The sequence below is a fragment of the Eretmochelys imbricata genome, chromosome 24, assembly GCF_965152235.1.
Source record: "Eretmochelys imbricata isolate rEreImb1 chromosome 24, rEreImb1.hap1, whole genome shotgun sequence".
Lineage (NCBI taxonomy): Eukaryota > Metazoa > Chordata > Testudines > Cheloniidae > Eretmochelys > Eretmochelys imbricata.
The window spans coordinates 988,236-1,000,777 of NC_135595.1; the positions used below are offsets into that span (position 1 = coordinate 988,236).

Sequence of the window (12,542 nt, forward strand, 5' to 3'; positions counted from 1 at the left end):
GCCCCCGGGGGCGAGGCCGGCGGGCGGGAGGAAAGGGCCGGTCGCCCCCACGGGGCCGCCCCCCAGCTGGGGGGTTGGTCCTGCCAGGGCTGGCCCCGTCCCGAGCGCTGGGGGTGGGGGGGGGGGAAGAGTCCCTGTCTCCTCCTCACTGCCCCCCCCCCGACAGCTGGGAGCAGGGGGTGGCTGCTATTGGCTGCGCGGGTCACGTGCGCCCTCCCCGCCCGCCCGGAGTGTTGCGAGCAGCTGGCGGAGTTTGCTACAAAGTTGCTGCCGCGCGCTGGAGCCGGGACCCTCCCGGGAGACGGAGCTGGGACCCCCCGGCCCAGCGCCCCCGCCAGCCCGGAGCAGGTCAGCGAGGCCGCGGGGAGCGGAGCCCCTGGCCCGGCTGCAGCCCGCGTCCCGGGGGGCTGAGGTTGGGGTCTCGCAGGTCCCATCGCCCCGTTCCCAGGGCAGCCCCCTTCTGGCCTGGCCAGGGGCGCGGCCGGGCGGGCCGGTGCTCGGAGAGGACCCCGGGGGTTGGGCGCCTTCACCGGCGGGTGCAGGATAGTCTGGGCGAGCGGCTGAGCCCGAGCTGGGTGGGCCCCTGGCACGCAGCCCAGTGGGGTGAGCGGCGGGGATCTGCCGGCCCGGTGCGCCCAGCCTGGGGTCCTGTTCCCGAGTGGGCAGAGGGGCTGGCTGGGAGCGGGGGTCCTGTAAGGCCGAGAACCCTGCACTGGGTGAGTTTAGCTAGGGACCCCCTCCATTCACCAGCTCAGGGAGGCCCCTGAAAGTGCCCGGCAGAAGGCGCCCGACGATGCCCTTGGCGCCTTCGCCGGGCCGGGCCTTCCACAGCACAGCAGAGTCTCACCCGAGGATCAGGTTCCTCCGCTCTGCTCCCTGCCCGGCCCCTGGGGCTGTGCCCGCCGCCCCACGTCGCTCTCCCAGTGTGCCCGCTCCCGCTGCCATGGCGTCCCCGGGGAGGGAGTCTCACCCGCCCGGCTCCGATAAACTCGTTTCTGCCACTTCCTTCCCGTGAGGCGCTGCCCGCAGAGACGGCTGCTGTGCAGCGCCCGGGGAGCAGGGGACAGAATGGCACCCCCCTGCCCAGCCGTGCCCAGGGGCCCGTGGTGCTGAGCTGCAGCTGCCCTGTCCCCATGGAGCCGCGGGGCAGATGGAGCGTCACCATCTCTTCCACCTGCTCAACTGCGTTAAAAGCAGCTAAAAGTAGCTCCCCCCTGTCGCTTTCCCATGGTGCAACTGGTGTCATTGGCCTGGGGATCGGGAGGGGGAGGGGAGGCAGGGGCTGGGCCGAGGGGAATGCAGGGTGGGGGCTGCGCAGGGAACAGGACTGTGTGGGGAGACGGGTGCCCCGGGCAGCTCTCCAGGAAGCTTGGCTCATGCTTGAAGCCCTGCTGTAGACCAGGGATTCTTAACCGTTTTCTTTCTGAGGCCCCCCCCAACATGCTATAAAAACTCCACGGCTCCCCCTAGGCCACAGTAACTGGTTTTCTGCATACAAAAGCCAGGGCCGGTATTAGGGGGCAACAAGCAGGGCAATTACCTGGGGTCCACATGCCACAGGGGCCCCCATGAAGCTACATCAGTCAGCTTCGGCTTCAGCCCTGGGTGGTGGGGCAGCTCAGGGCCTCGGACTTCAGCCCCATGCGGTGGGGCTTCGGCTCTCTGCCCTGGGCCCCGGCAAGTCTAACGCTGGCCATGCTTGGAGAACCCCATGAAACCTGCTTGCAGCTCCCCAGGGGCCTCGGACACCTGCTTGAGAACCACTGCTGTAGACCCTCTTGAGTCACCCCAGGGGCTGGGCCGTGGGCCCCCTCAGGCTGCACCCGCATTCTGCAGGGCCCAGCTGGGTCTCACCTGCCTGCAGCATTTCCTCCCTTTCCTCACCTTGGGGCACTTCCTGCTTCTCTTGAGAACTTGGTGACCTGCCCTGGGAGAGCGAGTGCTGGAGAGGGCAGGGCTGCAGCCAGGATCCTCCTGCGCTCCCCTGGGCTGGTGCTGAAGTGGGAGAGCCCAAACCTCACAGCCGCCCCAGGACAGGGGCAGGATCTTTATCCCCATTGTACTAATGGGGAAACCAAGGCACATGGCGGGGAAGGGACTCCCTCAAGGTCACACAGTGAGTCTGTGGCATCAAAGCCAGGAATAGAACCCAGGAGTCCTGGCTCCCAGCCCCCACTGTCCTGCTTGCCACAGGTATGTCTATTAAGGGCTCCCTCCCAGCTCAGCTCTTCCTTTTATGTGAACCAAACCTGTGTGACTTCATCTTACTGTCATGGAAACATTGTGATGTCATGGAGTTTGCTTTGTGACGTCACTGCAGGGGCAGTTGGGGTGAGGTCTGCTCCGGGTGGGAAGGAAGCTCCTGGGTAAAATCCCAAGAGCCCCAGGGGCAGGGAGCTCAGAGACGGGCAATTGGGAGTGACCCCTCTCTCTAGAACCACCTGGAGCTCCAGTCCCAGCCCGAGTCTGAGGAGCCTGGCACCTGGACTCCCTCCCCTTCTCTGGGCTGCCAGCTGTCGTCTGAGGCCTGGGGCTTCATACACCATGTCCTGTGCCAGCTGGGAATGCCCCCACCCCCAGGGGTGGGCCGGGGCTCCTTGGCAGCTGGGCAGGGGAATGTGGCAGCTGGCTCCTCCCTGCCCCCTTCCCCTGATCTCCAGCCCTCAGAACCTGTCCGGGGAATGAGGCTGCCCTCCCCACACCATGCCTGGCTGGGGGACCAGGGGTCTGTGTTATCAACGGTGCCAAACCCGCACGGGGCCGCACACTCCGAGCCCCTCCCAGTGCAGGCACCCTGACCCCACGACCCCTGCAAGGAAGAGGGGACTAATGGGTGAGAGCAGGTGGGGCTGGCAGCTCAGCCTCCTGGCTCTATTCCCAGCTCGGGTAGGAAATAAAGCCCAGTGGTTAGAGGGGGGGTGGGGTCTCTTCCTGGCTCCCGTCTGGCCTGGAGCTATGTCTTACAGCAGTGGGAACATGGCGTTCCCACTCCCATTGTGAGGCCAAGCTGCACGGAAACAGGGCCTGAAGGTCTCTTTGTTTCCATTTGCAAATTTTCCTTTGCAAGTCAAATCACCCAGGGCAGAGCCTCAGCTGGGTACCCAGAGCCTGGCAAAGTCCCTGTCCCGTGTGCTCTGGGCAGTGTCTCTCCCCTGGGCCCACACGCTGGCCGTAGTCCCAGGTCGCTGCAGCCAGGTCCCTGCTGGCTGCCCCATCACTGACCCCTCTGTCCTGCAGGTGGGATCCGGGCTGTCCTGGGACCGGAGCAGGAATGGCTGAGAACTCGGACTCGCGGGACTCGGATAACAGCTGGGTGATCGCAGGCTCCGGGGTACAGGACGAGGCCCTGGGCTGCAGGGTGGAGATGTACCAAGGGGGGGCCCAGAACTTGCCCTGGCCAAGGTGGTCTCTTCGGTTCTTGCTCCTTTTCCCGCTGGTCTGGGGTGCAGAGCTCCTCGGGGGTAGGGGGCTTTCCCTGGCCTCTGCTGAACACCCAGCTGCTGAGACCCCCTTTACCAGCACTCCCTAAATCCCTGCCCCTCTCGCGAGGGGAGCAGCTGCTGCCTCCTGCTCGGGGGTCTTGGGGGACTCCGAGCTGCCTGCCCTTGGGCAAGGGGTGTCATTGTGCTGCCCCCCCCTTGGGTTGGTGGCGGTACGGGGTCCAGGCCCAAACCGTGGGCCCTAAACACATCCCAGGGGGCAGCGGGGGTGGGGATCTGAAACCCAGGAACTCTCATTTCAGCATCCGAGGGTCTTCCCTGCTGTCCCTGGCAGGGCGGGGCAGGGCTGGGCTGTGCCTGGGGAGCACCAGGGGGCGGGTAGGGACTGGGGTAACCAGCCCTCTGTGTCTCCAGGGTTTTCCTGTGGAAACCGTGGGCCCAGAGCTGGGCGCAGCCACCCAGACACCCGCAGATGAGGAGCCAGCAGGACACACCGTCCCCAAGGGGCACCACACCGAGGGTGCGCACACGGGCACGTGAACGGAGCAGATATGGGATGAGCCCCACTAGTGCAGCCCCCTGGCTGTCTGCCCCCGGCTTCCCTCTGCCCAGCCCCCTGGCTGTCTGCCCCCGGCTTCCCTCTGCCCAGCCCCCCCCACCCCCGTCTCACCCAGCCCCCTGGGCTGTCTGTCCCCAGCTTCCAGCCCGTCTGCATGGCACAGCCCCCTGGCTGTCTGCCCCCGGCTTCCCTCTGCCCAGCCCCCCCCGCTCCTGTCCTACCCAGCCCCCTGGGCTGTCTGTCCCCAGCTTCCAGCCCGTCTGCACAGCACAGCCTCCCGGCTGTCTGCCTCCGGCTTACCCCCATCCAGCCCCCCTGGCCTGCCCAGCTCTCTCACCGTCTGCCCCTAGTTCCCCACCAGCCCTCTCACCCTGCCCAGTCCTTCTTCCTCTCAATCTCCCTGTCCTGCCCCGTCCCCCCCACTCCCCACACTCGCGGCCTGGCCCCATGGGTTGCTCTGGCCTCCTGGCTGGGTTCTCAGCTCTCTCTTCCACTTTGGGCTGAGGGAGAGGATCCCTGGGCCCCTTTTGGCTGGGGGCGGAGGGGGTGGGGGGCTTCCGCAGGTGCCCAGCAGGGCTTCTGCATTGGGCAAGAGGGGCCCTAGCTCCCGTCCCCCTCCCCCGGCACTGGGGACACGCTGGCCTCCCCACTCGCTGCCCTCTGGGCCGCTGGATGCTAACAAGGCCGTCTCTCCCCAGCCAGCGCCTCTCCAGGCAAGAAGAGTGAAGGCTCCCAGCTGAACACGTCCCCCTGTCCTGAGGAGGCTGAGTTCAAGGTACGTTTACTGAGGGAGGGTCACAGATGCCCACGCCAGAGACCCACCCCCAAGTGATCCCTAGAGCAGAGCGGTTAGAAAACCAGCCACTCGGTGATGGAGAACCCAGTACTACCCAATGGTTAATTCCCCTCACAGTTAAATATTTACACCTGACTTCCAGTCTGAATTTGTCTAGCTTTAACTCCCAGCCACGGCTCCGGATAGACCTTCCTCTGCTAGATGGACGAGCCCCTGATTTAATATTTGTTCCCAGGTAGATCCTCAGAGGGGGGATCAAGTCACCCCTGAACCGGCTCTTTGTTCAGCTAAGTACGTCAGCTCAGAGAGCTCAATCAGTACAACTGACCAACCAGCCAAACGACATGCTTCTCCGCTGCTGGCTGGACCTGTAAGGACCCAGCACCCGCAGCACCGTTCCCGCTAAGCTGTGTGTGCGTGCGCAGGGCTCCTAAACCCCGTGCACGTGGCGAAACCCCGCCCACCCGGCGAAACCCCGCCCACCCAGCAATCTGCACAGAAGAAATTTTTTGCGCACACGGCCTGTCAAAAATTAGAGGGAACGTTGCCCGCAGGAGAGAGTTACGAGGAGATGGACAAGGATTACAGTTGGTACTTCTGATGCATTAGCTGGTAGTGCTTGGAGCATGGCCCTCAGCTGCACGCAGGGATCCAGGCTTGCTCCCCTGATCCCTGCACCCAACCAAGATTGGGCGACAGCATTCGCTGGTGGAATTATAGCCCTGCAGCTGGATTTTGTAGATAAATGCTCAGATCTGTCCCCCAGCAAGGGGGGTGTTAGCTTTGGCAGCCTAGGTAACGAGGCCAGTATGCATCATTACCTAATCCCTGATGTCGGGGGTCGGATCTAGAGCTAGGCTCCCAAGCTGCCTTGTCGTGATGGGGGAAGGTGCCAGACAAGCCAGGGCACACAGCCCCACCCGGGGTCTCTTCTGCAGAGCTCCTGCCCGCTGGGACCAGGGTGCCCTGCCTGTGTCCCGGGAGGAGGACCACATGGGGGTGGGCGGCGCATGGATCCTGACAGCGTCGCTCTGTCCCCAGGACTCTGAGGAGTATCCCCGGGAGACCCCAAGCCCAGCAGCCTCCCCCAGGCCTGGCGCTCTGGGCCACGAGGCGCCAGAGATCCAGGCGCAGGAAGGGCCAGGCTCTGAGGGCCCCAAGCTGGGCTCTGACACCAACACCCCAGGCTCCGCGCCCACTGGCAGAGCAGGTGGGTCCCAAGTCACTGGGTGGCTCCAGGGACAGGCTCCAGGGTTGGGCCACAGGGGTGCTGTGCAGGACTCGCCCCTAGAGACTGGTGCACAGCCCCCACCCCTCTACAGAGAGCTCAGTGGGGAGCCTGTCTGAGTGTTGGGGGGGCCCAGCTCAGTAGGTGTTTGTCTCAGGGGAGAGAGAGTGTGGGAGGGAACCATGGCTCAATGGTGGGGGCTGCTTAGCAGGGGGCTGGTCTGAATGTGGTGGCGGGGCAGGGCCTGGCTCAATGGGGGCTGGTCTGAGTTTCTGGGGGCGGGGCCTGGCTCAGCTGGGGCGGGGCCTGGCTCAGCTGGGGGTGGGGCCGAGTTTCTGGGGGCAGGGCCTGGCTCAGTGGGGGCTGGGCTGAGTGTCTGGGGGCGGGGCCTGGCTCAGTGGGGGCGGGGCGGGGCCGAGTGGCTGGGGCGGGGCCTGGCTCAGTGGGGGCGGGGCCGAGTGGCTGGGGGCGGGGCCTGGCTCCCTGAGGCGCTCTTGGTGGGCTCCTCTCATTCTCCACAGGGGAGCCGCAGGAGGAGGGGAGCAGCAGCGAGGATGATGCCGCGGGTCTGCACCGGCAGCAGCCGCAGGACTCACGCCAGGCCCCGTGGGGCCCTGCCGAGCGCCGTGGGGCCGAGGCAGCCAGTGACGGGGAGAGCGGGCTCCGTGTGAATTCATGCCTTCTGGGCGTGCTGGCGCTCCTGGGCATCGGGCTCCTGGCCTTCTCTGGTGAGTGAGGCCCTGCGGCTGCTGGGGGGCAGATGGGGCTGATGCTGGCGTCTCCTTCACCATCTACTTCTCTCCCCAGGTGCCATCTACGACCCTGGGGATGGTAAGTACTGGGGGTCTCCCCCTCACTGACCAGCCGCGCTGCTCCAGCCCCGCTCGCCGGGCCTCCGCCTGTCTCCGACCCCCAGACTCCCTGCTTAGGGAGCGAAGGGGGCAGTGTCATTGACACCCCCCCGACCGCCTGTGTGGAGCTGCTGGGACACAGACCAGCCGGCTGTTCAAATCTCCTCTCCTTCCTTCCTGCCAGGCCCCATAGAGAGCATGGATCCCAGGGACATCCCAGATGGGGAGCAGCAGCCACTGGCTGCTGGCATGAAGGTATGTGGCGAGGGGAGGTCTCCAGGCCTGAGACTAGCTTGGCACCCCACTGCTGAACAAGGGGGGTGTCCCCGGCATTGGCTTTGGGGGGAGCAGGGGTCCTGGAAATGCAGCCCCAGGCCTCCTTGCCTTTGTTTCCCGGGCACACAGGCCTGCACGATACTGCCGTGAGATCCCTCCCACCCCTGGGGTAGCCAGCGCTGCAGTGAGGTCTGCCGCCCGCTGGCCCCATCCTGCTGGGGAAACTGAGGCACAGAGGGAGGCAGGGTGGGCTGGGGCAGAACTGGGAGGGGAACCCTGGCGTCCTAGCTCTCACATGCCTGGTACAGTCACAGAGTCGAGCTTTTACCCTTGCTCGCAGGACTGGCTGCAGCAGCCCCCGCTGGACACGGCTGGGGACCCCCAGAGCCTGCACTCCATGAGCCTGCTTCTGGACAAGCTGGCCAAGGAGAACCAGGACATCCGGCTCATGCAGGCGGAGCTGCAGGTGGGTGCTTGGGGGGAGCACATGGGGGGCACTGGCTGCATCATATCCTGTCTGTGCTGTAGCTCTCGGCCAAGGGCAGAGCCAGCTCCTAGCGGGGCCAGGGCGCTCAGCTGCCTCGGGGTGAGCCGCAGCAGGTCCGTGTGGTGTCCGGGAGCCTGCTCTGTGTATCGCCCTGCGGACACGTCGCCCCTTGCCGTGTCTGTGACCGGCTCGCCCGCTCTGTGCGCTGGGATGGCCCGTGGCTGAGCTCCCGGGGCAATTCCAGCCTGTGCTGGGGGGACGTGTGGACAGAGCTCGAGCCATTTGCTGTATCTGGGTGGGAGGAGCCTAACGAATAGGCAGAGCAGATATGGGCAGAGGGCACCGGGGGGTGGGTTACTGGGCAGTGCCCTGGGTCAGCCGGCGGCAGTTTGCCTCCCCCAGGCTTGGACCCGTCTGTCCTGACCCCCCCGGTGTCCGCAGGCGCAGAAGGACGAGCTCCAGGCCCTGCTGCAGAAGAGCGAGGGGGAGAAGGCGTCGGTCGGCTCCCAGCAGCAGAGCCTGGCAGGGGAGAACGCGCGGCTCCACCAGGCGCTGCAGCAGGCGGCCGAGGCTCACCGCTCCGCCCAGGCCGAGCTGCGGGAGCTGCGGGAGCAGCTGCAGGGCCTGGAGCAGGAGGGCGCGGCCCAGACCCCGCGGCCGAGGGAGGGGCTGGCTGCAGAGCGACCCCCCGAGGAGCAGCTGCTGCCCCAGGAGCTGGCCAGGCAGCGTGGGCTGCTGGGCTCTGTGCGGCGGGAGCTGGAGGAGGCCCTGCAGCGAGCCCAGGGCTCGGGCGGGACGGAGCGGCTGCGGGTGGAGCTGGCCAGTGTGGAGCAGCGGCTGGCACAGGAGCTGCAGCGGGCGGAGAGCTGGGAACAGACCGACAGCGGGGGGCGCGGCGGGGAAGGCAGAGGGGCCACGGAGCCATCCCGCCCCCCCTGGCTGGAGCCACCCAAAGCTGACAGGAAGGAGGGTGGGTGGCACAAGAGGCAGGAGACCAGAGCGGAGCGGAGGCGCCGGCATGGGGACCCGGGGGGCAGGGAGAGGAGGGAGCAGGATGGTGCCAAGCCCCCGAAGCGCCAGGAGCAGCCCGAGCCCCACAGGCGCCAGGGGCTGCGGGACGCCAGGCCGGCCAAGGACCAGAACGGGCAGCGTCGGGCGGGCGGTGGGAAGGGGGCGTGCCAGAGGCCCCACGAGCACAACGTCTTCTGGGAGCCGCCCCGGCTGCAGCGGTACCGGGCGCCCCAGGGCTGCACCGGCGTGGCCGGCTGCGCCCGCCAGGAGGGGCTGGAGCTGTTTGGGGCCGAGCTGGCATCGGTGCAGAAGGGGCAGTTCCTGCGGCTGCTGAAGGGCTACATGGCCCGGCTGGGCTGGGGGCAGCACTTCGCGGGGCTGGCAGCCCGGCTCGACGCCCGGCTCGACGGCGCCTTCGCCCACGACCACCTGCGCTTCCGCCACGTCGTGGAGGAGGTGGAGGAGCTGCTGGAGGAGCTGGCGGAGCAGGAGCAGGGCAACGAGGAGGCGGCCGATGACTTCGAGGAGTATGTGCTGCAGCGTTACGGCGGGGACGGGTGAGCCTGCCCCCTTCCCGCTGCCCCCTTCCCCCCCGGGCCCTACGGCGGGGACGGGTGAGCCTGCCCCCTTCCCGCTGCCCCCTCCCCCCCCGGGCCCTACGGCGAGGACGGCTGAGCCTGCCCCCTCCCCCCCCGGGCCCTACGGCGAGGACGGCTGAGCCTGCCCCCTTCCCCCCCGGGCCCTACGGTGGGCACGTGGCACCGTCAGCCGAGGCAGCAGGGGCAGGGGAGGTGGCTGTGCGCGCAGGGGAGGGGGAGCCGGGGCTCCCCGGTGTGTGCGGAGGGGAGGAGGAGGGAGGCCGGGGGGCATTGCCCTTTCTGCTCCCCACAAGCCCCTCCCCGCTAACCCGCCCTGTGCGTTCGGACTTGCAGCTTTGCCAGGAAGGAGAGAGCGCGGCGGCGGGCGAAGCAGCAGAGCAAGGAGCGCCGTGGGCACGGCCCCCCGCGGGACAGGGACGGCCCCCGCGGGAAGGAGAACAGCCCGCCAGACAAAGGCTAGAGCCGGGAAGGCGGCGCCAGCCACGCGGGGCCCCAGCCAGCCCTGTACTGTGTAGGGGCAGCAGCCAGAGCCCTGTAGGGACGCGATGTTTGTTCTGCTGCGCTGTGTCCCAGGCTGGGGGGGGCTGGGAGGGGGTGACCCCTGGGGGAAGGTGATGCCAGAGCAGGGGCGTGCCCCCTCTAAATCCGTACGGCCAGAGTTTGATCAGAGCCGTCAGCCCCTGCCCAGCGCACCAGCTCTGCAAACAGCACACCCCAGTGAGATGCCAATGGAGCCGATGCCCTGTGCCTGCCGTCAGGCAGAGAGGCCCCTTCCCATGGCTGAGTTGGGGGGGCTGAGCCGTGACAAAAGGATGGGGGCATTAGGGGGTTTTCTCGGGACAGCAGGGGCCCTGAATGCTTTGCCCACAGCCTGCACTTTCCCCTGGTGCAGTGCCAAAGGGCTCCCCACGGCACCCTGCCACCTGCTCTGTCCCTTCCAGGTGCCAAGGGGCCCCTGATTTCCCTGGCATGGGGCCAGGGCTGGGTCTGTGGGGACTGAGCTCCCACGTGCACCCAGCCGTGGGTTGGTAACGGTGTCCCCCTGCTGTGGCCTGGCTTTGTGCTCACTCCACTGCCATCCCTGCACCGAGTCATGCCAGATCCCCCCCCCCCCCCCCCCGCCGCCCTCTGGAGGGCCACGTGGGGCTCCCTCTCTGCTCCCCAAACGAACGCCCTCGGCACTAACTGCCCCCTGTGTGATGTTGCACTTTGCTAGAAACAAATAAACTCGCTGTTGGGAAGCTCCTGAGGCTGGCCGCTGTTGAGTGGGGCGGGGCTGCGTGCACCGTGGGGCACTGGGGCCGGGGGGCAGCTTTCAAGGGTCGGCAGCACCCTGCCCACCCGCCCACATGGTTCCCTGGGCAGCGCTGCCGTGGGGCCCGTTTCCTTGGGGGACTGGGGGTGGAGCAAATGATGCCAGTGCCCCGTGAGACGCCTCCTTCGCCACTCCCAGGCCCTCCGCTCCCGTGGGCCCCAGGCCAGCCTGCCCCACGTCAGCCCAGCAGAGCCCATTGTCGTCTTCCACCCAACCCCGCATCGCCCAGGCCAGAGAACCCACCCAGGGATTCCTGCGTCCAGCCTGGCCCCCCAGGCCAGAGCTCTCCCCCTCCCAGTAAGCTGGGCCCTTCGCTATGGCTCCCCAGCCCTGGTCTCCTCTGGGGTGCAGGGACAGCTGGCTGCTCTCAGCTCCATGGGGTGGGGGTTCCCTGGACACGCCCCAGGGTTGAGGCTTCTCACCACCCGTGGCCCTTAGTGTGGGGAAGCCTTGTTTCTGCTGCCCTCGATCAGCTCCCATCCCATGGCTCCGGCGCCCGCCCCTGCTCTCCGGGCTGGACTGGGCGGCTGCTTTCGGCACCTGGCTGGAGCCATGGGGGTGGCTGTGGTTGCCCTGGGCTGCAGCTGGACACCCCACAGCTGTGGCTGGTTTTAAAGGGCTGGAGGGCCAGATCTCACCTTGACAAAACCTGCCCCATGGCTCTGCTGCCTTGGCAGGGCCATCGGAGCTGGAGCTAGGCCATGCTGGGTCTGAGATGGGCAGGGAGCTGCAGCCCCCCGGAGCCCCCGGCACAAGGGGACTAGAGCACCGTGGCCCAGCCCTGGCAGGGGCCCTTAGTATCTGGCTGCACTGCAGTGACAGACCCCCGGCTTCAGCCTTCCCCTGTAAAGAAAAAGTAAGTTTCTAGCCCTGGATGGCAGTGCAGGAAGCTTCCAGATGGGGCGGGGGGGGGGCTCCGTAGGGGGCGCTGTGCTGGGGGAAGAGGGGCTCCGTAGGGGGCGCTGTGCTGCGGTGGTGGGGGGCTCCGTAGGGGGCGCTGTGCTGCAGGGTCAGGGGGCTCCGTAGGGGGCACTGTGCTGCGGTCGTGGGAGGCTCCGTGGGGGGCGCTGTGCTGCGGTCGTGGGGGGCTCCGTGGGGGGCGCTGTGCTGCGGGGGAGGGGGGCTCAAGAGGGGGCGCTGTGCTGGGGGGAGAGGGGCTCCGTAGGGGGTGCTGTGCTGCAGGGTCAGGGGGCTCTGTAGGGGGCGCTGTGCTGGGGGGAGAGGGGCTCCGAAGGGGGCGCTGTGCTGCGGGGGAGGGGGCTCAAGGGGGGGCGCTGTGCTGGGGGGAGAGGGGCTCCGTGGGGGGCGCTGTGCTGCGATGGTGGGGGGCTCCGTAGGGGGCGCTGTGCTGCAGGGTCAGGGGGCTCCGTAGGGGGCGCTGTGCTGGGGGGAGAGGGGCTCCGTAGGGGGTGCTGTGCTGCAGGGTCAGGGGGCTCCGTAGGGGGCGCTGTGCTGGGGGGAGAGGGGCTCCGTAGGGGGCGCTGTGCTGGGGGGAGAGGGGCTCCGTAGGGGGTGCTGTGCTGCAGGGTCAGGGGGCTCCGTAGGGGGCGCTGTGCTGGGGGGAGAGGGGCTCCGTAGGGGGCGCTGTGCTGCAGGGTCAGGGGGCTCCGTAGGGAGCGCTGTGCTGGGGGGAGAGGGGCTCCGTGGGGGCCGCTGTGCTGCAGGGTCAGGGGGCTCCGCAGGGGGCGCTGTGCTGGGGGGAGAGGGGCTCCGTAGGGGGTGCTGTGCTGCAGGGTCAGGGGGCTCCGCAGGGGGCGCTGTGCTGGGGGGAGGGGTCTGTTTCCAATGGAGTTTGCTGCCCGGCGGGGGTGGGACTGGCTGGGGGATCGGACGTAACACGAGGCGAGGCCAAGCCCCTAGTTCCCCTTCATACCCAGGGGGAGGAGCTCCTCCCCCAGCAGACTTGACTCCGCCCCTTTTCGGGCTGCACCACTGTCCCCTCTCTTGTGGCAGTGGTAGCGCTCCCCCGCGTGGGCAGCA

At 67.7% G+C, this 12,542-nt stretch overlaps 1 protein-coding gene across 2 annotated transcripts; it reads left to right on the forward strand.

The window, feature by feature from the left end:
* The first annotated feature begins 232 nt into the window (after positions 1 to 232).
* Positions 233 to 10,483, forward strand: PBXIP1 (PBX homeobox interacting protein 1). Of its 2 annotated transcripts, none has more exons than XM_077841374.1 (11): positions 233 to 348; positions 3,238 to 3,331; positions 3,855 to 3,960; positions 4,698 to 4,774; positions 5,837 to 6,005; positions 6,545 to 6,751; positions 6,831 to 6,854; positions 7,059 to 7,129; positions 7,491 to 7,616; positions 8,079 to 9,205; positions 9,581 to 10,483. In XM_077841374.1, exons 2-11 carry the CDS (start codon positions 3,272 to 3,274, stop codon positions 9,705 to 9,707), a joined length of 2,094 nt encoding a protein of 697 aa, XP_077697500.1. In that variant the 5' UTR covers positions 233 to 348; positions 3,238 to 3,271; the 3' UTR covers positions 9,708 to 10,483. The 2 variants fall into 2 exon arrangements, with proteins under 2 accessions (XP_077697500.1, XP_077697501.1); XM_077841375.1 differs by having other exon boundaries at positions 3,238 to 3,313.
* Positions 10,484 to 12,542: the final 2,059 nt, after the last annotated feature.

Excerpts from the sequence above, each read along its gene's own strand:
- PBXIP1 (XM_077841374.1), top strand. The coding sequence starts at position 3,272 with ATGGCTGAGAACTCGGACTCGCGGGACTCGGATAACAGCTGGGTGATC. Across the intron at positions 3,332-3,854 it reads GGGTGATCGCAGGCTCCGGG|GGTTTTCCTGTGGAAACCGT; the intron begins GTACAGGACGAG and ends CTGTGTCTCCAG. Across the intron at positions 7,130-7,490 it reads CACTGGCTGCTGGCATGAAG|GACTGGCTGCAGCAGCCCCC; the intron begins GTATGTGGCGAG and ends CCTTGCTCGCAG.